The sequence below is a fragment of the Gallinula chloropus genome (genome assembly GCF_964237585.1).
Source record: "Gallinula chloropus genome assembly, chromosome: 4".
Taxonomy (NCBI): Eukaryota; Metazoa; Chordata; class Aves; order Gruiformes; family Rallidae; genus Gallinula; species Gallinula chloropus.
Genome location: NC_140088.1, coordinates 45,539,262 through 45,563,048, shown reverse-complemented (window position 1 = coordinate 45,563,048; position 23,787 = coordinate 45,539,262). Strand labels below are relative to the sequence as shown.

General features: G+C 36.5%; 1 protein-coding gene across 1 annotated transcript in view; it reads right to left on the bottom strand.

Moving 5' to 3' along the window:
* Window positions 1-14,211: 14,211 nt before the first annotated feature.
* Window positions 14,212-23,787, bottom strand: part of SLC17A6 (solute carrier family 17 member 6) — a gene marked incomplete at both ends in the record, with an annotated part of 30,007 nt that continues 20,431 nt past the window's right edge. Inside the window, 8 exons of the mRNA XM_084263423.1 lie at window positions 14,212-14,544; window positions 14,876-15,003; window positions 16,054-16,164; window positions 16,877-17,009; window positions 19,114-19,263; window positions 20,588-20,730; window positions 21,819-21,905; window positions 22,007-22,094. Of these exons, the coding sequence (XP_084119549.1) occupies window positions 14,212-14,544; window positions 14,876-15,003; window positions 16,054-16,164; window positions 16,877-17,009; window positions 19,114-19,263; window positions 20,588-20,730; window positions 21,819-21,905; window positions 22,007-22,094 (1,173 nt within the window). The remainder of the gene's footprint in view (window positions 14,545-14,875; window positions 15,004-16,053; window positions 16,165-16,876; window positions 17,010-19,113; window positions 19,264-20,587; window positions 20,731-21,818; window positions 21,906-22,006; window positions 22,095-23,787) is intronic.

Genomic DNA, 23,787 nt, shown 5'->3' with positions numbered 1-23,787 from the left:
CTACCTGAAAATGTCAAAAGGAATGCACCTTGCTGAAAAGAAAATCTTAACCATTGTCATTGTCATGTGAAGCTTCTGTCCTTAGTGTATATGATTCTATAGTTACTCAACTTGACACAGAGTGGGTAGGCTGGTAGCTTCCAGCAATCAGAAATGAAGGATGCGAGACACGTCAGAACTATGCAAAAGTAGGAGTAGCTAGAAGTATGCATCCACACTTTGAGAGCTTGACCTTTGGCATGTCATGTTGCCAGCTCTATTTTGCGGTTATCTAATATAATAGCCACATTGCTGGGGTTTGTGTATTCACGAAGTGTAGCTAATGGCAAAAGTTTCTCTTTTAAAAATAGCTGTTTAGATAAACAGATGTTGCTAAAGAAAAGATGGGGAGGAAATTCAGAAATACAAGACATATAGATGTAATTCATGCCTCTGGCATTTCATTCTTTATGTAAATAAAGGGCAACATCTTCAAACTATATATTTCACCACCAGATTGGCAGCTTTGAGGTAGAAAAAGGTTTTCATATTGTAAGGTCCTATTTACTTTATAGTCAGTATTTTTCTCAGTATTTGGATGCCAAAATGTTCTTTGTCAGTTGTACAGAGTTACAATTTTCCCCCTTTGTTCAGAACCATTCATAATTCATTGTCTGAATTTGACTAACTATATTTCTCATGAATTTTAAATAAGTGAAATTTCTTATACTCTAGTGGCTCCTTGTGGAGTTGCCTTTTTTAGACTGAACTGCACATGATTCACTGTTTGTTGAAGGTTTTTTCCTACATTTGCTTTAACGTACATGCAGGTTTTGATTCTTGAGTACATAGCTCTGAAAAATAACCAGATATTTGAAGACTAAATTCCTTTATAAAGTATTTCAGCAGCTTCCTTATAATCACTTTCAAACAGCTTTGTTTCTTGGAATTTTGCCTGATATTTTTTGCAGTGTGTGTTAACTCATAAGAAAAGCACATAAAGAAGTCCTCCAGAATTTACATGGCATGAGGAGAGGGGGGGGAGGGTGGACGGGACACGTGAGGAGGGGTGTGTGCATGCCCTTACTCTTATCAAAGTGGCCTGCATCATCTGAAGACAGTAGAGCTATTCTACCAAAGTTGGACACTCTCTGCAACCCTGTTGTTTTGTTATTAACAACATCCCATCCACTTCTGTCCTTTTCTTCAATATACATGACATAATGAAGGCATTATTTCACAGAGTAAGAAGCCAGACACTGCTAATTACTTAGACAATTAAATCAATATGCAATACTTTAAACTTTGAAATTTGTGAAAGCATGCTTTCAAATACTTGGGGTCTAGAGTAGCATGTACGATCATTGTATTTTTCCACTGAAATTTAGCAAAAGATGCACCACTTCCTTGTTCTCAAATGCACAAATATTTAGCTTCATTCACTTAAATAAATTCCATACAGGCTTCCAGCTCATGGAGAATCTCTGTGCAGAGAAGGGCAACCAGGCTGGTGAAGGGGCTGGAGGGCAAATGAAATGAGGAATAGCTGAGGGAGCTGGGGCTGTTTAGCTTGGAGAAGAGGAGGCTGAGGGGAGACCTTATCACCACCTACAACTACCTGAAGGGAGGTTGTAGAGAGGTGGGCAACGGTCTCTTCAGCCAGGTGACAGAAGATAGAACAAGGGGAAATGGCACGAAGCTGCCCCAGGGCAAGGTCCAATTGGATATGAGAAAAAAATTTTTTACTGAAAGAGTTGTCTGGGCCTGGAACAGGCTGCCCAGGGAGGGGGTTGAGTCACTTTCCCTGGATGTGTTTAACAGATGGGTAGGTGAGGTACTTAGAGATATGGTTTAGCATAGGATGGGAATGGTTGGACTTGACAATCTTCAAAGGTCTCTTCCAACCTTGTGATTCTTGTGATCTTGTAAATAGATTCTGTGGGTGATGCAGACTGCTATGGCTGCTCTTATTAACCACATAAATGAGTTGACATATTGGTAGATTATGTACAACAAATTCAAATGTTCCTCTGGACTAAGGGGCCAAATGAGATTGACATTATAGATTGGGACTGGTAATTGCAGTTTGCAAATTTGGGCTGATGGAGAGTGGGGCAAGGAACGTAAGCTGGGGATAGGGCACTACTGTTCTCATAAGATCCTTGACTACTTAGTTACACAGAAAAAAGTTTCCGTAGGTGAGTAATGGTGACTTGTCATACTACCTGAAAAATGTGTGGTGACTGAGGCAGATGATTGCTAGCAAATTACTAGCAAAAGGAGATGATGTTTTGAGACTGTTAAATACCATCCCAATGAAATGATTTCCTGTTTTCTTATTCTAAAACTTCTGGACTGAAACTAAGAATTTGTTAATGAAAGCAAACAAAATTTCTCCTAGATAGTAAATAACTGGATCTCATATTTCTGGGGGGATATATGAGATTGTACAGCCTGGTTATGGTCAGATGATTGAAGTTATTAGAGTGCCGCTGACATGGGAGGCAATACTATAAACTTAGGTAGTTTTATTTATCACCAGTTTTTCTGAAAAATCAGATTTAAACCCCTCAAATCAGTGCCCTATAAATTAGCTACAATTTTCTTTTGGGGGGGATCTAGGTCTTTAACTAAGCATGTAACCAAGGCCGTCATATTACATAGGTGCTGAGGAAATGGGTTCAATGTTTGAAGCACCAGGACACTGTAGTGATGAGTATTATTGAAGAATAAATAAGGAAATTAATCATTCTGTCTCCGAATCAGGATTTAATTGGGGTGATAGCACTGAACTAGGACGAGAAAACAACATATTCAATAGCTGCTCATTAGTTTATGTTATTCATTTGTATACTGAGTGACACAGAGATCTCATGGAAAAATACATTAGTTCATCGTGTAGTGTTTCACACTACATGTGAAAAAGGAGCTGATTAGAGTTATACATGCGAATTTTAATTCTGATGTCTCCTAACTGTTAATACTGTGTTTTACAATCTTTAATCTTTATACGCACAAATGTCTGCATATATACATATAAAAATAGAATGTAGCAACCAGAATTTTTAGCGAGTGTATGTTGCACATGCCCAGTTTGATGTCTGAGCATCATCTGGAGGTGGTAGAAGACAGGAGGAATTGCCAGGAGGGTTTATGCTTCTGTCTGTGGACTTAAACCTGCTTTTAAACCTCAAAAGAAAAAGAAGAGATGAATTTTCATTGTTTACGTTATAATAACAATACTAAGTAGTGAGGTAATTGTGGATGTTAATCCAAAAACCATGATATGAATTTAATTAGCATTAATATAGTTTTTAAAGTAACAAAGATAAAGAGATTAGAACTGTTCTTTTATGTAGACCTCTTCATTTCTCCTATTTAATATATAATTATGTCAACTTTTGTGGTCATATCAGAGTAAGGATCTTCTAAAACATTTGCATTTAAAAGCAATTTAAAATTAATTAGTAAGAGAAGATGCTTTATAAACTCTGGGTTTGCTTTCCTGGGAGTGTGGCACCATTATGGGTTACTCAAAACCTGAGATGAAATCCTAATGGTGACATGGCACAATTAATGAGGCTCTCCATTTTAAACTGTCTGTGGCCAAAGCTGCTCTTTGAAACTGTTGTTTCTCATGCTAAAGGAAAGAAAGAAGCACTACCCCAGCAACGCTGCCCACACAGCTAAGAACAGCATGGCCTCAGAGGAAGCCTGCTATGGAGCTCCAGCTTTGCTGCCATCTGATAGTCAGTGTCATATCCTAGGCTCAGAGAGGTGAGGGAGGAGAAAGGAAAAGGAGAAAGACATTGTCAGTATCTAATCATATGCTAAATTCCTATTTTACTACTATAAAATGACCTTTTTCCCCCATTTTTACTATATTTTCTTATTAAAACATTTTACCTGCTACAAAATCAAATATTCACCTATACTAAATTTACCGCAAGCCCTACCCTTCTGTCAAAGTTGTTACTGGACAAGCTCTGCTCTTGCAAACCAAAATGTGCATTTGCAAATGCCTTATTAGGAACATAATGCTGATTTGGTTTCATACATTCAGTTAATCACAAGAACAACAGAGGACAAATTAAATTGCTTTTATTGCATCCAGGATAAAGAGTGCTTTAGAAATCAACTGTTAATCTGTTCTAATTAGTGCCCAAAAGCAGATCAATAATTAATCTGTATATATCTTCCTGTATTTTGCTAGTAATCCCAAATTAAATTAATGACCACCCATAACAAATGAAATTACCAACTCCAGCATCTTTCCCTGGGAGATCAACACCATTTCACTGCAGATGAGACAGTCTCAGGGGATCCTACACTGTTCATTCAGGTGACAGAAGCAAAGTCATACTTCACGGGATGCTAGGCTTCAAGCTACCCTCTAAACACTTTTTGTCCATATAAACAGACGCACATCAAAAAAAGTTTTTAAAAGAAACTTTAGCTCCTAATAAAAATTATATAGACTTTTTATTTTGGAAGATACTGTTCAAATACATAACATGTCTATACCCTGTTTTAAGACAGTTAACTTTCAAATATCAGCAATACAATTCTGCCAGTAGATATTATTGCCTTCTGTGATGTTTGGTTTTGCAGCCTGTTTTGATGGTGACCTTTATATTTCTCCCCTCAGTCATCTGAAGGATTCTTTTTGGCCTCATTTTTGGCCTCACTTTCCTTTTTCTGTATGCCTTTGTAATTATTTTTAAGATTATTCCAGGAGCATTTCCAAGCAGTGCCACATCTGGAGTTCTGCGTTCCCATACCACTGGAGTGTCTCTCTAATTAGGAAAGGCTGAGATTCCTGGGTCTGTTCAGTCTGGAGAAGAGTAGATTGCGAGGGAAACTGATTAATGCTTATAAACTGTCAAAAGGGTGGATGTGTAGAGGAAGGGACCAGACTCTTCTCAGTGGTACCCAGTGATGGGACATGGGACAATGGGTTCTGTCTGAGCATGAGAAAAAACGTTGCTGAAACAGACTGCCCACAGAGGTTGTGGAGTCTCCTTTTCTGGAGATACAAAAATCCTTCCTGGACATGATCGTGTGCAATCTGCATGAGGTGATCCTGCTTTATGAGCGGGGTTTGGAGCAGTTGACCTCCAGAGGTCCCTTCCAATCCCTACCATTCTGTGATTCTGGTCTCCTAGTGATGTACCTTCTCCAGTTCTACTCTGTGCCACAAAGACATCATTTCTCTGCTTCAAATACTCTTACCAACACTTGCTATGTAAACAGAAGAGAGAGGAGATTACAGAAGATCAATTCAGTGACAAAAGGATTTGAACATTTGCCTGGAATATGAGCAGCTTACATTTGAGGCTCTGATTCACTGCAGCAGCAGCAGCAGCAGCTTGTAGCCAAGGACTGCTCTGAAACTCATCCACTTTTCTTGTGAAGTCCTGTGAAGATAAAGCTTTCCTTCTGACAGAGAAATATCAAATGCCAGAAGGTTTGAATGTAAGGAAAGTATAGTTAGGGCTTTCTCTCCATACCAGTTCTTCCTTTCTGTTAAATCAGAACGCAGACTAAAATCTAGTGAGAAGCAGCACTGCAGATGATCTCCTACCTGGCGATGGCTTTTCCGGAAGGGGTTGCAGCACGACTGTTACACAACACAGTGCACGCTAGTGGCAGTTTTGAGAAAGTTGATTTATCCTCCTTGTGTTGGATTCAGTGTCTTCAAACCATATTGCCTACAGATTTTGATTGAGGATAGAGCCCAGTTTGGAAAAGTTTCACAGTCTGTGCACTGAAGTATCATTTAGGGAATAGATCTTAAGTGAGTGCCAATAGTTAAATGTTAAACAGTGCTGGTATTCCAACTCTAAAGAAACTATGTCAGCTTGTACATCTTCCACTAAGCACTTTTTGCATCCTCTCACAACAAATTAATGCACAAGAACAAATAAACCACTCATGGCCTAAAGGACTTTATTATAAATAAAACATGGAGTATTTACATTTAGCAATATAAACAATAAATGACAGTTGCAATAATGCTAGCATTGAACGAATAAGTTTCTAGGCTAATAAAGATATTCTAAGACAAGAACATGAATTAAACATAAAATGCTTTTTAAATATATAACCTTGCATTTTACTCATTTGAAGCACATACATGCACATGAAAGATTGTCCTTTGAAATAACTGGCCTAAAGAGGCAATTCTGCTTTCTTAGATTTTAATGTCTGCCTCATAAGTTGCTAAATATGTTCACTATTTAAAAATTATTATTTGGTTTGACAAGAAATATGTGTTGATTTATGAAAACATAAAATTTTGAACTTCTCAGTATGACCCAGACTGTATCTGAGAAAGAAAGAAAGAGAGATCTAGTTTTAATTGGGTATGTATGATTAAGATAAAAGATAAATCGGAAAAAAATAATCAAAATTGTGTTTCCCGGAATACATCTTTTAAACTAGTATTTAATGCATTTTAAACATATTTAATTTAGGGCTGCCTTGTGATTTTCTGTGTAAGCCTTGTACATGCCTACAAGCATCTTTTTGTACATTCGATTTAATTTGGTGCTTCATCTATCCAGGGTGAACAGTTTGTGCTTTATTGATCCTATGATCAGACATAACTGCACAGAAAAAAGTAGCTGAAAAAAAAGTTGAGCTTTGGTTGACCTTGTCTTTATTTGATTCCCTTTTAATTCCACAAAGCAACATTTACAAAAAAGGAAATAACATTTATCTCTCCAGATTAAAACTGAAGGCAGTTCTGTTACTTGTTCTGATGTTTACCTTGAATAAAATTATCACATTCTTGTCCCAAACGTATTTAGTTCATGGCCATCTATGGCAATTATCCAGTGTAGACACATTTAATTGATCATACAAGACAAACTCTAATTGAATGGCATTCTTCCAATTTTCACCATGCAATCCTTTATTTTTTAAAATGTTTTCTTATGTAGTTCATTTTCTGTTTCCAAGCATAATTTTTCTTTTTTTTTAATATCAAGTTTTGGCATAATAGCAGCTTTTCTCTTTGATTTGCTGACCTTGCCAGATGCTACACAACAATGGAGAAAAGTAAATAAGTGAGTGGGGTATCATACAAGCATCTGGATTCTTCTGGATACAATTCCTTGTATCACATAGAAATATTTCTCAAAATGTGGGGAACTTTTTTCCTTTCTCTGGGTCCTCGGAGATCCAGTCATCCAGTCACATTTAAACCAGGCACAGTTTGTGTGGACCTTGACACATTTTTACTGTGCATGTGCTATTCATCTGCATGGCACTTCTGGGTAAGTAACATTTTCACTGTGCATGTCCCGCTTAATCAGTTCGGATTTTTCAGTAAATGTGATGCACAGACGGCTTGAAAACCCTGACAGGAGGACTGGAACTGTTTGAATAAGAAATTCCATTCTTCAAGGAAAGCTTATTTTCATAGTTCTGTTTCAACAGAGATGCTCTGAAAAAATGCATCCCAAATTAGGAAGATCCCTTAAATTGGGTAATACTATTAGGCTATTCATACATTGATAAATATTATGAACCTTAATTATATCAACTTTAGTAAGTACTAAATGCTATGTTTGTGTTATATGGTAAATAGATAATAAATTATTCTACATTTGTGACCTGGGCAATGTAATGGTGGAAGTTTCAAGATAAGCAATGCAACACCAAATATTTCCTGACAGTATCTCCACGCAGTTTTGCAGACCCTTTTAGGTTGCCTTTCTCAATTTTCCTCAAGCTATCAGATTTCAAGATCTTCTTTCAAGATCTTTTGTTCTCAGAGAGAACAAAACCAACCAAACTTTATTTGTATCATTTAAAATTTTTGTTGATGTCCATGTTTATAGAGGTTTTGAGACGAGACTTCTGTACTTACTATTTGAACTTGCTGAAGATACATTAAGATTTTGATTGGATCAAAAGAGAACAAAGATCTTTCTGTGTACACTACTATTCCTCTCCTATTGTTCTCCAAATATCTAGATATTATCTACATATATATGTGTGTGCTTATTGTATATACATGTTTGTGTATGCATATACAAACCTAGAAGAATATTCTAACATGGTTCATGTTAAATTTTAAGTGAAGTTTTATAATTAGATTAATTTTAATAAGCGCAGGCTTTGCGCATGGCTGCTATCTTCCTCATATAAGAAATGTTTACCATTTGAAATAAACTTCTTCCTGGTGCTGATTAGTTCAACCAGTTGATTTTGTTAGGTTGCTAATGGCACAAGCAATCTCAGTATTTTCTGAAAGAACAGTATTAGAGGGAGTAAATTTGTACATGTAGAAATTATATATTTAGTGTTCAAGGTGCCACAGTCAGAGTACATGTGAATTAATTCATCCTACTTTGTATGAATTAGGATCTTGCTAAACCAAATATTGCTGTACTGTTCGCCCATGTCAAGTGCTTATCTCATTCACTATTCTTTGTGCACAGAACCTGCTATTTGATCCTTAGGGTACAAGCAACACCTCATCATTAACTCCTTGTCAATCATACAAGGTTGTGCGACTCTTTATAGTGCCTTCATCACCAGTTTTGCAAATGATTACCTTTCACTGCTGACCCTAGTTAGTGCAAAGATCAAGAACATTGTTTGCTTGTCTACTTTTTGTGAGCAGGCAGTGTGTCATTGTGCAACAATACCCAGACAGAATTAGTGTAAAGATACATCAGTTTTGAAAAGCTAGTTAAAGTGCAAGCAAATCCCAATCATCTCAGGCAGGACTGAGGATACTAAGAGCAGCTTCCTCTACACAATTAAAAAAGCCCATGGTGGATGCAAGAAACAAAACTTGATACAGTTCAATCAAGATATGCTGATGAAACAGCTCCTCCAGGGGAAAGGAAACTGGCACCGTAAGTGTATCTGTGATGACTGAGTATATCTGTGAAAGAGACCTTAAGTAGGAATCCAAAACCTACTACTAATAAAGTATGCTCTGATATCTAGCAGGTTGAATCTCTTGCATGGCACATCAGTATGTTTCATATTATTTTAATAAAATAATGATGCCATCCTTAGGTAGAATTCTGCCTCTTTGGGGACTGACAAAGGTGCTTCACGTGATTGTGAATCAACCGTATTGACTTTCACTGGGTGAAATTTAACAAGTCTCCTTGGACTGTCACTAATACAACATGAAAAGCATTCAGCAGGTCATAGAAAGAGTAGGAAGAGCAGCTCACAAGGGACGTGAGCCATGAGCCCGGGGTGATCCAGCTGCTGGCTGTGTTGTTACTGGCCAGGGTGCAGTCCCAAAGGGTCTGAGCAACAAAGGTGGACCAGGGTGCTAGTTCCACCAGTGAATGGTCCAAGGGACAACTGAAGAGGTTGGATTTAGATTAGATATTAGGAAGAAATTCTTCCCTGTGATGGTGGGGAGGCCCTGATACAGGCTGCCCAGAGAAGCTGTGACTGCCGCCTCCCTGGCAGTGTTCCAGGCCAGGTTGGATGGGACTTTGGGCAAACTGGGCTAGTGGAGGGTGTCCCTGGCCATGGCAGGGAGGTTCGAACTAGATGATCTTTAAGGTCCCTTCCAACCCAAACCAGTCTATGATTCTGTGACAACAAGGAATGAATCAGGTTCAGGGCCCATCCAGAAAGACTTCTCAGGAGCAATAGGATATGGGACAAAGGCTAGACTGGAGACAAGGACACAACCTCTACTCAGGAGACAGACTAGAGACAGGAAAGACCAGGCCTTAAATGAAATAACAGTCCTAGAGTGCAGAGTCCCAGGGCAGAATGCTCAGGAAAATTAAGGCCTATAAGTGCCCTCAAGGTCCTGACAGAGAAATGTGCTAGAAACAATTTTAGCACAAGGTAGGGTGCATCCAGAACATAGTAATCAGGTTCTGAAGCAACTTTTGATCATACCTGAGGCTGGACAAGGTATTTAGGACTTCATACTGTTTTTTCTTCTCACTACTGCCATAAGTGAAAGCAAGGAAATTTGGTAGCTCTTTTATAAGCTTTCCTAAAATGTCCTACAACATTTTATTTCTTGGAATTTCTAATTTATTCTTATATTTTATGTTGTACATCACATCTGCCTTTCATGCCATTTCTCTATTTGAAAAAGAAGAACATAATGTTTCTCTTTCATACTTATTCTCTACTTACTTTCTTACAGATAAGTGCCTACCAGAGGTTAGAAAGTGACTTAAAATCTTATTTTCTACTGTTTTCTAATGTCCCACCTATGGCATTTGAGAGAATGTGGCTTCACCTAAGGAAAAGATAGCAAAGACTATATATTTCTAATATTAAAAGCCTTACCAAAGAGGTTTTTGCTAATAATCATTTTGTAACAGTAATTCTCAAGCATAGAAGATAATGTCTAAGCTCTTGGCCTCAGTGTAACTAAGTACATAGGCTTCAGTTGTTGTAAACATGTGAACATATAACACATTTCATTCCTTGCTGTGCTTTGGATTACAACAGAGTAAAAAAAATGTTATGCAAAGCTAGAATAGCAACATTCCACACGTTAGCTGGATCTGAGAGGATATATATAGATGTCTAATCGAAACATCCAACTATAGTTCTAAGTACTCTGATTAATTATTCTTAAATCTCCCAGTGCAATGAACATTATACAAACAAAAAACACAGACAAATTCAAAATACGTACAAAAGCAGCTGCTATGAAGTAGTTAATCTAGAACGTGAGTAGCCTTCAAACTCCTTTACAGCTTATCCTAAAGGGAACAAAACATTTCATCTTTCAGAGGCAGCAACTAAGACTGTGATGTTATCTTCCTGCAGTACGGCTTTGAACTGTGACATTTATTCTGACTTCCACATACATTCCTATTCCTATCTTCATGCTGAAAGAGGACTTCATTCGTATTTGCAGATATTCTTTTGTCACTGTTATTCAACCTTTACCTTGAAGCTTTCTTTTCCCCCATAGAAAAGTGTTTTTATGAAATTTGATCCATTGACTTTCATGATCACTTCTGAAAGCAAAGGGCATTTTATGATAGCTTTATCTCTGCAGCAAAGGGTATGTATTAACAGAAGGGATCTGACCAATGCAGATTCAAATATTTTAAAATTGTCACTGATTGAATGATATCTATATCAAATCATTTCAGGACATAAAGGTGAACATTTGATATAATATTCTAGCCCAATTAAACTCAAAGTTTTTCTAATGATTTTCTAGAGTCTGGATTCTGCCTCTTCCTTTTACTTACTTTTCTTCACTTAGAGGAGAACTAATAGATAAATAAAAATGTGACTAAAAATTCCTTTCCTTTTTTTCAACGTTGTAAGTGGGCAGAGAGCACCAGGTAGGGGAACAGAACAGAAATATGTGACAGGACAAAACAATGAAGTGATTGAACACAGCATGATTGATAAACTGGCATGTTTTGATCTGTGAAGGGTTCTAAAAGAGGAACACCATGCCATACAAATGCAACATTTCTGTGGTGCTACTCTTTGAATCCAAGTGCAGAAGAGAAACCTCTGGGCAGACAGGGCACAAAAGAGGTATAACTTTGTGATGCTACTTTATGAAGAAGTAGCAAATGAGAAGAATAAATGTATTTACTCAGAAGAAATATAGGAGTTTATATAGTGAAAGGAAAGTATTGGGAAAAATCCAAGATAGAGAATCTGGAAGATTAGACTGAAAACTAAGAAGAATTTGTTTTAATTTCTTTAATTAGTTTTAATTTGCAGACCAGTTCGCTTCCCACAATAAACACAAGAGTACTTTTACAGCCGCTATTTATCCCACTTTTGAATCTTTCAAGATGTTTCCATGGCAACACCACACCAGTCCATCAAAACAATTAACAGTAACTTTTTGTGTTACTTGACTCAGCATCTCATGACAACTAGCCGGTTGGTGAGGAACACCGGGCGCATGAATGTTCTGTCTAGTGTTTTGCAGCTTTTTGTCCAGTTTGGTGATTCTGCCTTCTACTTGGTGCAAGAAAATTAGTGAATAGTAAAAATTTTTGTAGAAAAAGGCTTTTAATATAGGATTGGTAAATTTAATGATTTCCGTAGTGTCTATCCAAAAATAGATGGAAAGAAACATTATGTTTCAGTTTTAAAGTCGCATTCTAGAAGCAAGGAAGGAAACAGATTCCAAGAACAGCAGTCTGTGATGCTTTTCACTTGCTTTAAATAATCCTCACCAGGTCTTTAGCTAGTACAGATTAGTCTGTCTTTCCTTTTGAGCAGAGGAACAGCAAGCTAGAATTAGGTGCCTCTCCAGCCACACATCTGTGCATGTTCAGAGGAGAGAGTAGCTAACTTGGGATTTTGGGTATTCAACATAGCTCTCAGCTGGGATATAAGATATCTCCATGACAACAGTAGAATTTGTTCTCTGGTGACTATAATTTTTATGGTCTACGTTAAAGTGCATCTAAAAAACCGACAAGAAATGACAAAGGTCCTTTTTTATATAAAAGGATAAATAGAGCATTTTATTAACACTTTTTGCAGCAACAAAATTGACACAGTCCACATCTTTTTCATTAAACACAGCAAAAGCTATGGTCACAATTTACATCACTTTGAGGCACAAAGCAAAATATTTTTTCTTTTTTTGTCCTTAAGGTCAAGGTATGATTTGCATTTAAAAAAAAGGAGAATAAACAATCCTCAAGTTGTATATTGCGGTAGCAGGGTTTCCAATCACTAGCACAATACAATGAACAGACCAAGAATCCAAAATGGATTATTACATACAATAATAATCATTTGATTGAATTAAGAAATGGATCATTGTTGTCATTTTAGAGTATTAAGAAGTGGTCTGGTGTTGTTAACTTCAGTTTGATTCAGCTTGGTTTAATCCCAACAACCCCAAATACATACAACAAGCTAAATGGAGGTTAATATATAGTCTAGAAGATTATGCACTTTATGATGCATTGCACTTATTGCTTGGTACACAAATGTTGCAGTCACTGTTGAGTTATGCTAAAAAGACAAGCATGATGCTTGTTGGCTTCTTTCAACCCAACACTAGTTATTTGCCACTTTGGTTTATTGTGAGTTTATATGTTACTTCTATTCAGTGTCCATTATTATTAGGTTTAATTGAAAGACAAATACATTTTTTATTTCAGGGATTTCTAAAATAGCAACTTTTTCTATAATTACAGTATCTTCAATAAACTTATATCTATGTATACAACTGTGGCATGATGTGTAAAAATATGAAAGCTATTAATAGAGGAATACGGGTTAAATTATTCTCTGTTTCTTCTATTGGCTTCAAAATATTCTGCAGAACAAATACATCCTTTTTCATAGGGCTACTTGCTCATAGTATATTTCTCTTTGGAATTTTGTAAAAGACTGTATCATCTTCTAGGTTATTTTGGTTTTTTCTCACTAAAGACACCAGTACAAAGTTAGAATATACTGCAAAGAAAAGCATAATAAAGCTTGTTTTTTGATAAAGGGATTTGACAGTCTGAATGAAAAGTCAGACTTAACATTATATACTGGTTTTATACTAGTTGATAAATGCAGGGAAGAACAAGACAATGCTTATAATTTTGTAAGATTCTGTAAAGAATAGAAATAAGAATTTGTGCCCAAACATTCAGTATAAAACTCCTAAATAATTCCTTTATTCATCACAGAGTAGCCTGCAGCATGTAATCACGACAAACATACAATATGCCCTATTTGTTCTTTAGGCTTGATACAATTACCGTTAAAGGAACTGGATCAATCCTCTGTAAATGCCTAGGACTCAACCTTTCTTCTTTGAGAAAGCTCTTGTCTTAGACTAAAACACACAATTCCTACATTGCACTGAGTAAACGTGTTCATTTAACACAATCTCTTTCAATACAGTGTAACAAATATATAAGTGCATTTTAATGATCAAGTAATTTTGGCTTTCTAAAAAGAGCATTAGATGTGCCAACTTGTTTACGTAGTTGTGCTTTAATACTTAATTATGAGTTTTAGCTCTTGTATACTGTATCTAATTGCCTCTATAGTTTTGACCAGTAAACCCTTAAAACTCTAATGTTTATAGAACAAATATAACCTAATGAAAGTGATGACATGTCACAACTCATACAGATTGCACTTTAATGATTTTTTTACAGTAAGACCTTCCTGATTGATATGTGTTTACATGTTTATACCACATTTTATTCCTGTGTGCAAACAATCACAATGAATTTAATCACAAACACTACAAAATATATCCAATATTTAGGTTTGTTATGAATAATCTCCTTCCTTGTAGTTGTATGAGTCTTGTACTTCCTCTTGTACAAATTCCTCTTTTTTCTCCCAACCATTAGGCCAGCCACCGTTGACCTGGGTTGTAGCACCATAAGACTTGGTGGTACCATAATTTACATAATTCTGAGTAATGTCCCCTGTCTCTTCAGCAAGTTCATCTTCATGAATAAAGCCACACTTCTCTTCACTTGTCTGCTCAGGGTCTGCCCAGGGTTGTTTCTCTCCTGAAGCAAATATGCCATAGAATATAACACCTCCATAATGAACTAAAGCAGCAATGAGGAAGACATATTGCCACTCTTCACGTGTCTGTAAAGAAGAAATTTGCTAAATCAAACTGGTGCGTAGACTTATCTAACTCTTCTGAGCTGAAAGACTTAAATTAGGAATTGAGGCTCTGATAGTTAGCAAAACTAAAACATTTCAATGTCCAGTTTGCAATTATTTATATCTATCTTCGCTATTCATTAGCCTACAAAAGCACTGACCTAGTGAGCATTATTGAAGCATGCTACAAATTTGCAAGTTCCTGGATGCTATTCCCTGGAGGATCCAGACTCTAATACAGATATCCTGGCAAGTCTTTTGCTTTAAAGCCATAGCATTAAACTAAAGGTTTGAAAACTGGACTGCCGTTTACCTTGTTCTTTGTCATTGCTCCGACAATTATAGGGCAAACCATTCCAGACAAGGTCCCGACTCCATTAGAAATCCCCATTAAGATGCTGGCATACCTCGGGGCAATGTCTAAATGGTTGACATTGAATCCTGCAATACAAATGTCAGTGAACATTCTTACCAAAAGCAGGGCATTACTTCAGTACCTAAAAGTAATGTTTTCACTTCACAATCTTACTATGACATATCTGGGCTGTTTAATTGCATTTCTATTTCTCTAAAAGGCTTAAAATGGTGAAATATTCTTTGAGAGAGTCTGGTTTTGTTTCCTTTTAAAAATATATTATAAAAGGATACCAAATGTAATTTCCTTCCAACATGGCATTTTTTTAAAAAATCCCAGCATTGGCTGTGTATAGCGGAGAGCCCGGAAGATATTTAGGCAAGGAAAAAGTTCATATTTTCACAGTGTCATTCATGACCTTTCCATGCTGTAAATAACGTGTCATTTCTTCTTCCAGCTTGTACCACTTTCCTTCCTCATAGTCCGTATTCTTTCCTTCTGCTTATGAGTGATAAGATGGAGTAAAAAGAGACTATAAAATGATGTATTAATTATTTTTATAAATAGTTTTTTGTTCTCTTGCATTTACAACAGCTTCTGATCAAATTGGTGTGGTAACTATTTAAATTACCTGAGAAAAAAACCATAAGCTTCTCTGAAGTGATAGAACTCATTGTCCCTAAAAAAAGCACGCAGAAAACAAACCTCTGGATATAGAAAGGTAACAGAAGGGAAATATAGGTGATACGATGAGGATAAATGTTAGTGAAAGAACAATATGCTTTTCAAGTTGTACAAAACAAGCATGATACCTTGCAGAATACATGGGATTAAGGACAGATTTGATTAATGAGAGTTTAGGTGTCTGGCACAAAAGAAAAGAGAGCCTGTTTTAGACAGAAGGAACCAGCATGGGAGAGGATACTAAGATCACAGTGGGAAGATAAGGGAAGGCCAGGTGACTTGTGTTTGGGAAAGGCAAAGGGATGATATATCAGCAGGAAAGGGGAAGAGCTGAATTTTAAATCATTAGGAATTCTGAGTTTGTTTAAATAATTGTCAATAAATGAAACCCAATTGAGATGTTCTGTCCCTTAAGATAAAATAATTTATTAACAGCAGTAGTATAATCTTACCAGATATGGCAAAACCACTAAAGCCTACAGCAAGCACTAAGAATGAAATAGCCACTCCTTTACTGTGAGAATATCCCACCACGAGAAGAAGAGTCGCTTCCATACCAAAACCTGGAGAAATCATAAAGAAAACCAAGCATCACATTACATGCTGGCCTTAGAACGTGGTAGTATTTCATAGGAAGATAGAGGCAAAACCCTACCTCAGAGTAGAATACTATATCTTTCATCCCTAAAAAACTCCACATGTTCTTGCTATCTCAAATAATATTAATTTTATTCTTTATCTGCTAATTTACTGTTACTTCCTGTCAATTTTATTATGAAAAGAAATACTTGTGATTTGGTTAGGTCATTCCAGCCAACCCTAATGGGAATATACATTTAACCTGCTTATGAATTTTGAAGTGCCTATCACAGCCAGCATTCAACTCTTGTGACTTTAACCTCTCAGAAGTCAGACTATAATCTCAGATAGTTTTCAGGTCTCTCTAAGTGCAGAGGGTGTTTAGGTGAGGAGCTAAGATTCAGGAAGTAGCTATGGACAGGCAAATCACAAGTTCCCTGGAAGCTCATCTGGTTTTTAGCACCTTCTAAATGCTAAATTTTAGCATCCTTCTAAATGCTCTTTCAAATCAATAAAACGGAGAATAGGCACAAGTGTTTTTACTTTTATTTAGTAATCACATCTGCATTATACAAAAAATGGACAAAGGATGGCTTCATGTGTACATAAAACCATGCCATTTGTTTCATGTATACAGCATACTATATGGACATTGAATCTGTACCAGTAACTTATTAATAAAATAGGAAGACTTACCTCCACAGTTCATTATCTTTCTCACAGTAGTGGTTGAAAGAATCTGCCTGCTTCTTAAAAAGTCTGCAATTTGTCCTCCAATAGGAACAATAATTGTCATCACTAAATGCGGCACAGCAGATAAGATACCCACCTAAAATAATCATTAGAATTAGCCAAGTATAAACAGTAAGAAAATACTGATTCTTCATTTTCTGAAGCATTCAGCAACTAATTGTTTATTTTCAATTCCAGGCTATATGTTAAAACTAAAAATCTTAGCTTGGTTTGGTGATCTTGAGTCATATTTTATAAGTCATATTTTATGAGGGATAGCTTTTAAGAACTTCTGATGCTGTGGCACTTTTTGGTTATAGATTGTTTTCACAGTCTGTATTTAACCTAATGGGGTTTTTTCCCCTCTGCCCTTTTTTTCCCCCCAAATGTACGACCAAAGGTGTTGAACTGAGTTGCTACATTTCTGCTGCTGATGTGTTAGGTATAGCATTGCCCAGCAAACCTAACACATCTAGACAGATACCCTGTGGATCATGCTCACGTGCAAAATGTCCATTTGCCTTTCGTTTCTGACCATCCCTCAAGCTTCAAATTTCACATGGGCAAAAAATATATCTAAGAAACTGTACATAAAGAAAGATAATATATTAAATATCCATTGACAATATTAAAAACACTATAAATATTATCAGAGGGAACCATCATAATTTTGTGACAGCTGTTCCAAGATGTAGTAACATATTTGAAGACCATTCCTTCAAAGTAGCATAGTGTGTCTGTGAGCATGGCATGAACTGCCACTTGCTACTTCCTGCCAACATGACTACCTTGCAGATAGTTTGGTTTAGTACGCATGGCATTTTGTTCTATTAGGGGATTCTGATAATGGTGTATATCTGAAAAAATGCTTAAGCATGGGGGGTTTTACATAATTCCTGCCTGAACAGTGTATCAGCTGGCCTCATGTCCTATTGAGTTACCTCAGTGTGCAGATCTGACAGACTCCACGAGAACAAAAAGAAAATATGTTCTCTATTCTTCAATTAAAGTTGTGAAATTGTGTATTTTGCTGCAGTTTATGTTTGTGACAACTGTGTTGGGGCAGCTAGCTTCATGTTAATAGATGTTTCTCCCAATAGGCCAGATACTAACTGTGAGGTAACTATGGTACTGCAGTTACTGCTCTGAGGTGTTTCTGAGTGAGCATCCATATCTACAGCAGGTGAAAAGTGACTTTGCTTTTATTGTTTACAAATCTCTGCATATCTTTGAATATACTCACAGAAAAATCTTCTAGAGCAAAACGTTCACATTCATTCTATAGGATGTGACTGTAACAGATGATGTTTCAAGCATAGCAAAGCTTCTTAAAATAACTTCAGGTAAAGATGGGAACCCATCTTTAAATGCAGGATGGCATTACATAAATTTGACAATACTCCATAACACAGTAACACCTTAGAAGCTACTCATCTAATTGTCACTTACACCACAGTTTCGGGTGACATAACCTCATGGAACAATATCAAAAGAATACACGTCTCTAAAGCACAAGACCCCATCACTTTCTCAAGAAGGAGACCTGTATTAGTGGAAAGCTTACTATGCACTCCAAAGGCTTGTTTGCATGTATCCATATTTACATTACAGGTCTGATCCAAAGTGTTTTGTGTTCTAAATTATGCTGAACCTTAGATCATCCCTGTACCTCCTGTTTTACCATCACTTCTTTTGCTTCCTAAGTGAAAAAGGGGGAGCAGTTCTCACTGCATTAAAGGGTAATGTAAAAATCAGATAAATTGTACCTAAAACTGGGTTGTCCTGCTTTGTAAAAAATTCACCTGGGAAAATGGAAACTACTTCTCAATGCAATGCTTTCTTTACAGCCTCGGTGAGATTCTCCACCCTTAGAGGCATCAGGGACAGAAGCACAATGGGTGTCTCAATACCTTTCTGAGACCATGCATGACCTGGTTTCAAGCACTTAATTTGAAGGTCTTTTTGTAATGCGGCTCCAAGTAGAACATCACTGGATCTCATCCTGTCATCACCTTCCTCTATTCACCCTTTGTCATTGTTACGCTGGTAAAGGGAACAGTAACTGGGAGGGATAAGATTTAAGGCTTGTAAACCCGTAATAAAGACAAAGAACACTTTTCTTTCTTCTTCCTAATAAATACCACAAATGTAGCTCTGGTATTACTTAGCTAAGACAAAAGCTTTACATAATTTTTACATACCTTGCTTATTTCAAATCCAAAGACTTCCTCAAAGTAAGCAGGCTGACTAATTAGCAGCAAGTAAAATGTCCAGCTTCTACAGAAATTTGCAACAATTATTGCATAGACTGGCATAGAAGTAAAAAATTTTCTCCATGGAGTTTTATATTTCTGAAACATAGAAAGGGGGATCCAGTCACGATTTTGACCATTAACAACTATCCATCTTCCATTTTATCTTCTATGCTATTTTTACCTATACTCAAACAAGCTCATATATGTGCAGCTTTATGTATCTGAATTCCAATGATTTCAATTACCATAAAGTACATGCATCCACATTTGGATGATTAAAATTTGATTTAAAAACATAAACAAGTAGAAATGGAGAAACTCAGTGACAATGAACTGTATCACAACCTCATTATGTTGGTGTAAGTGCTGTTTTCACAGTCATGTAAACATGAATATACTAAATTCAAAACAATAATGGTCTTTAAAAGACAATGTTGTTGTATCTAAGGCAACAGTCAGGTTTTACACTGTAAGTGCATTATTTCATCCAGATTTATTTTAAGCTTATATTTTAGCATTTAAATTCTAATCCCAGCATTCTGAATAATTTTTTATCAATCCTCAGCTGAAACTGCTTAGTCAATACATTTATTTCGTTGTGTTTTTAAAATTAATTGCATAATTTAAAAAATGACAGATGGACAGAACTACAATCCTGCTGAGTCCCAGCACCCCTCCATGAACAGAGGGTTCTGCCCATCTGCGTTGATCCAAACACTGGATCCAGACCCAGATGAGTGTTGAATTTGGTCTACTGTTGATTTGAATACTGGCTTTTCTTCAAAGAAAACCAACCTAGAGATAGATATGCAATTAAATGCTTTGTATACCTACAGGAATGAGGAACATTCCTGTGGCTCTCCTAGCATGCTCTATTACAACTTACAGCCTTTCTTCCAATTGAAACAGAATGGTCAGGATTTGCTTTTTTTTCTGGTGGTCATGGACCTCAAGAGACACTGAATAGTGCTTTCACTCCGGTGTAGTTTTAGGAAGAGTAAAACCTTCCAGAAGGGATTACATAGAAAGGAAATGAACCACTTGAATTCAAGGTACCATACAAGTCTCAATAAACCTGCAATTTCAAATCTATCTGTAGAGGTTTTTTATATACTTTGGAGTAGAAAAAGAGGCATAAATTCTACTAGAAGAACTTGAACCTGTATTCTCTTCTTGTAGAAGCAATAGCCACCCAGAAATCCATTGGTAGATTTCAGATCTCCTCACCAGAGGGAAAAAAAAAAACTGATGTTTGAAACATGCATTTCTGTCTTAAAGAAGAGAGGCATTTGGATTTTGTTGAGGTTTTCTTTGGTTCGTTGATTGTTGCTGGTTTTATTCATGTTTGGGGAGGGGGGATGTGTGTATAGTTATTCCTATGTTATCCCATAGGAAAAAAGCATATGAGTAATATCCTTACTTCCATTGCACCTAGGAGGTTGGCACTCTCTCCAATGCTTTCTTCTATGTATCTCCTTTCTTCATCTGTGATCGTAGGGTGCTTGGCAGGACTCTCATATGAAACCAAAAGCCAAAACATATACCAGACTATACCAAAGCTCCCTTTTGAATGGAAAGAAAGACTTTATAAAGAAATGCACAGTAAAGCAGCAAACAAGGAAAAAGTCTTTGAATAATCATTACAACTTTAAATGGCAATTGTTGCTGATTCCCTACTGAGTCATTATAACAGAATCGGGTCCTGTAAACAATGTTTGTGCAGAAAACATGCCAATTTGGAGCTCAGTGAAGTGTTCTTTGTTTAATTTACAGAATTGTTTCACTGCAAGTGAATATTCACTGGTATTGTAATAGAAAATTATCCAATGAAATGCAGTGAAACACCTTCCGTTTCATTTCATCAGACTGTAAATGCATTTCCATTCTGCTTTAATGGGCACTGAAACAGGTTTCCAGGGAAGTAGGGGATGCCGTCTCTGTGGCAGTGTTCAAGGTCAGGTTGGATGGGGCCTTGAGTAGCCTGGTCTAGAGAGAGATGTGCCTGCCCATGGCAAGGGGGGTGGAACTAGATGAGCTTTGAGATCCCTTCCAGCCCAAACCACTCCAGGATTCTATGATTCTAAGCCACTGTTGTTTGTTTACTGCACTAAAATTTTGCCCACAAAATACAAGATTCAGCATTGTTTTCAACATAGTGATGCACTTCATAATAGTTTATTAAATTTCCATAAGATTTCCCCCTAAGTCATATCAGTTTTACATCAGAATGAACTCCTCTGGGACATTTTTTTCATCAGTGTGAGTTAGGGTAGCACAACTAGCATGAATAAAGCTATGTAGGTCTTCAGATAAAAATGAGGGCAACTTAGGGCACGTATTCTAAGCTTACAGTTGTATAAATGAAAAAGCAATGTTAGTGATCTTAGACTCTACAGATCTGCATAGCAGTTTGCACTATTTGTGCGAGAAGTGATGAAGGTTTGACAATGAACTAACCTCTTATTTAACAGTATTTCTTTCCTACTCTCTCCTTCAAATACTGTTCTTTTATTCTCCTTTTCTCTAGGATGTATTTTTAGCTTAACAGACCTACTTCTCTATTTTTGGCCTCTTAACAGTAGCTTTTGCATTTTTACAAAGGGCAGGGTAAGATCAGGCAATATTGGAGTGAGATGAGCAAAAATGCATACCATACACATAGAACACAGAAGACCACCCAGTATATTGCACTAGAATTCCAGCTAAAGGCATTGCAATAACAGCTCCTGCATAGGAACCTACAGAAAAAGACGTGTGTAGATGAAAAGGAAGACAAAGTCAGTCTCGAATTACTTTTACATTACAAATGAAAGAACGACAAAAATAGAAAGTTACTTACCACAAAAGGAAGTGGTTGCTAACCTACTTCTTTCTAATGGAGGGGCCCACTTGCTCCAAATACCGTGGCAGGCAGGGTAGGTGACCCCCTGGGGAATGGGTGTGCCACAAGTTAGCTAATGCTGGTCAATCACTCAGTTCACTGTCTTTGCATCTTTTTTTATTATTTTTTTTTTTTAGTGCTACTAAGAAGTTGAGAATGCTTTGCATTTCTATAGTTGAGTCTGAGCACAGCAGTAGAAGAACTTCAATTTTCTATTAAAGTTTAAATGATTTTTTTATATCACTCTAAATCATTAAAGAGGCTTTATGAAACAAATATAAACAATAATTATTTCCTCTTGCTCCCCCCCCCCCCCCCCTTCCAGGAAAGAATTGTAGACAATTGAAAGAATCTTAATGCACAAGTACCAGAGTCAGTGGAAGGATGGAAACACAGTCTTTCTAATGCTAGGCTCGATTCTCCAACCCTCAGTTTTGGTGGCCCTTTTGATCTAATATTTAAAGCATAATTTAGGAAACCCAGATTGCTGATCCACTGCTTTAAGACTAGAAAATACATTCAATAAGAGCTTAAACATATAATGTTAAGAGAAAAGCTTTTCACTACGTTTTCCTTTAATGAGTAGTGAACCTTCTTTAGCACTTAAAGCAAATAATTAGCTGATATTGGTTGGTTTGATTTCAAAGCAGTTATTTTTAGGTCCCTCTTCAAATCCAACATTTAACTTAATGATCGGAAGGCTATGCAGAAATCATGGCATCTTGCAGCATTGAAATTTTAGAAAATTTAATATGAAATGTAAACTTTTTGTTGCTTTTGGTTTGTTTGGGTTTGGTTTCATTTCTTTTTTTAACAAAATCCATGGTTAAAAATTTTTATGATGTAAGTGTAGTTATATAGATGTCTTTTCTCTTAATTTGATATTTTGTTTCCTATGAAGAAGTAGAAAAAACTGATAATTTTTGGCAAATGTTGAGATTATCATCAATCTCAGTCTCAATTATCAGTTTCAATATACAAAATAGGCTGTAAAATATGTTCTTGTATTTTGAAAGAATGTCCTATAACCAATTTCATGTTCATTTCAGTTAATTAATTAAAAAAAAAGATGCAATCTAAAGATAGCCATGGTTTATTGCAAAGCTTCTTCAGACGGTCCTGTTTGAGATTGTTTTGCATTCACAACTGCTTTGAACAGTAGCACAGAAATGAGTGGGTATAAAATACCTAAATAGCTATTAAATAGCTATGTTTTGTAATTACCCACTTGTTTCTGTTCCTCTCCTCTTGCAGACAGGCACACCTCTGTACATGCGGACCACTTTTCAGGAATTGATCTGTATTTGTACATGGTATACTTTAAGAACTTGATTGACTAACTTTCAGGAACATTCTGCGCCCTCTTTTGGAGTCTCTTTATACAACAAAGTGCACGAGTTAAAATCAGTTCACACAACAGAAGCATGTAGCCCTGAGGAACAAAGAACCAGCAATCACAGGCTTAAAAATCTTTCAGTAAAGAAGCAAACAGAAATTTAGAAGGCAGGCTCTTTTTTTTTTTCTCTTAAAGCGTGGTAAACCTCTCATCCATACCAAAAAGAGCATGGTCAGGACCTACAATAGAAGCTTAATACTTCATTATAGATTTAATCTGTGAGGCTGGACAGCACAGAAGTGTTGAGAATAGCACAAGTTCAGCGTTTCAGTGAAACTTCAGTGTTCAGTACATATGTCAATGGCTTCTCAGCAAGAGAAAGCTTTGCTATGTAATTTTATAG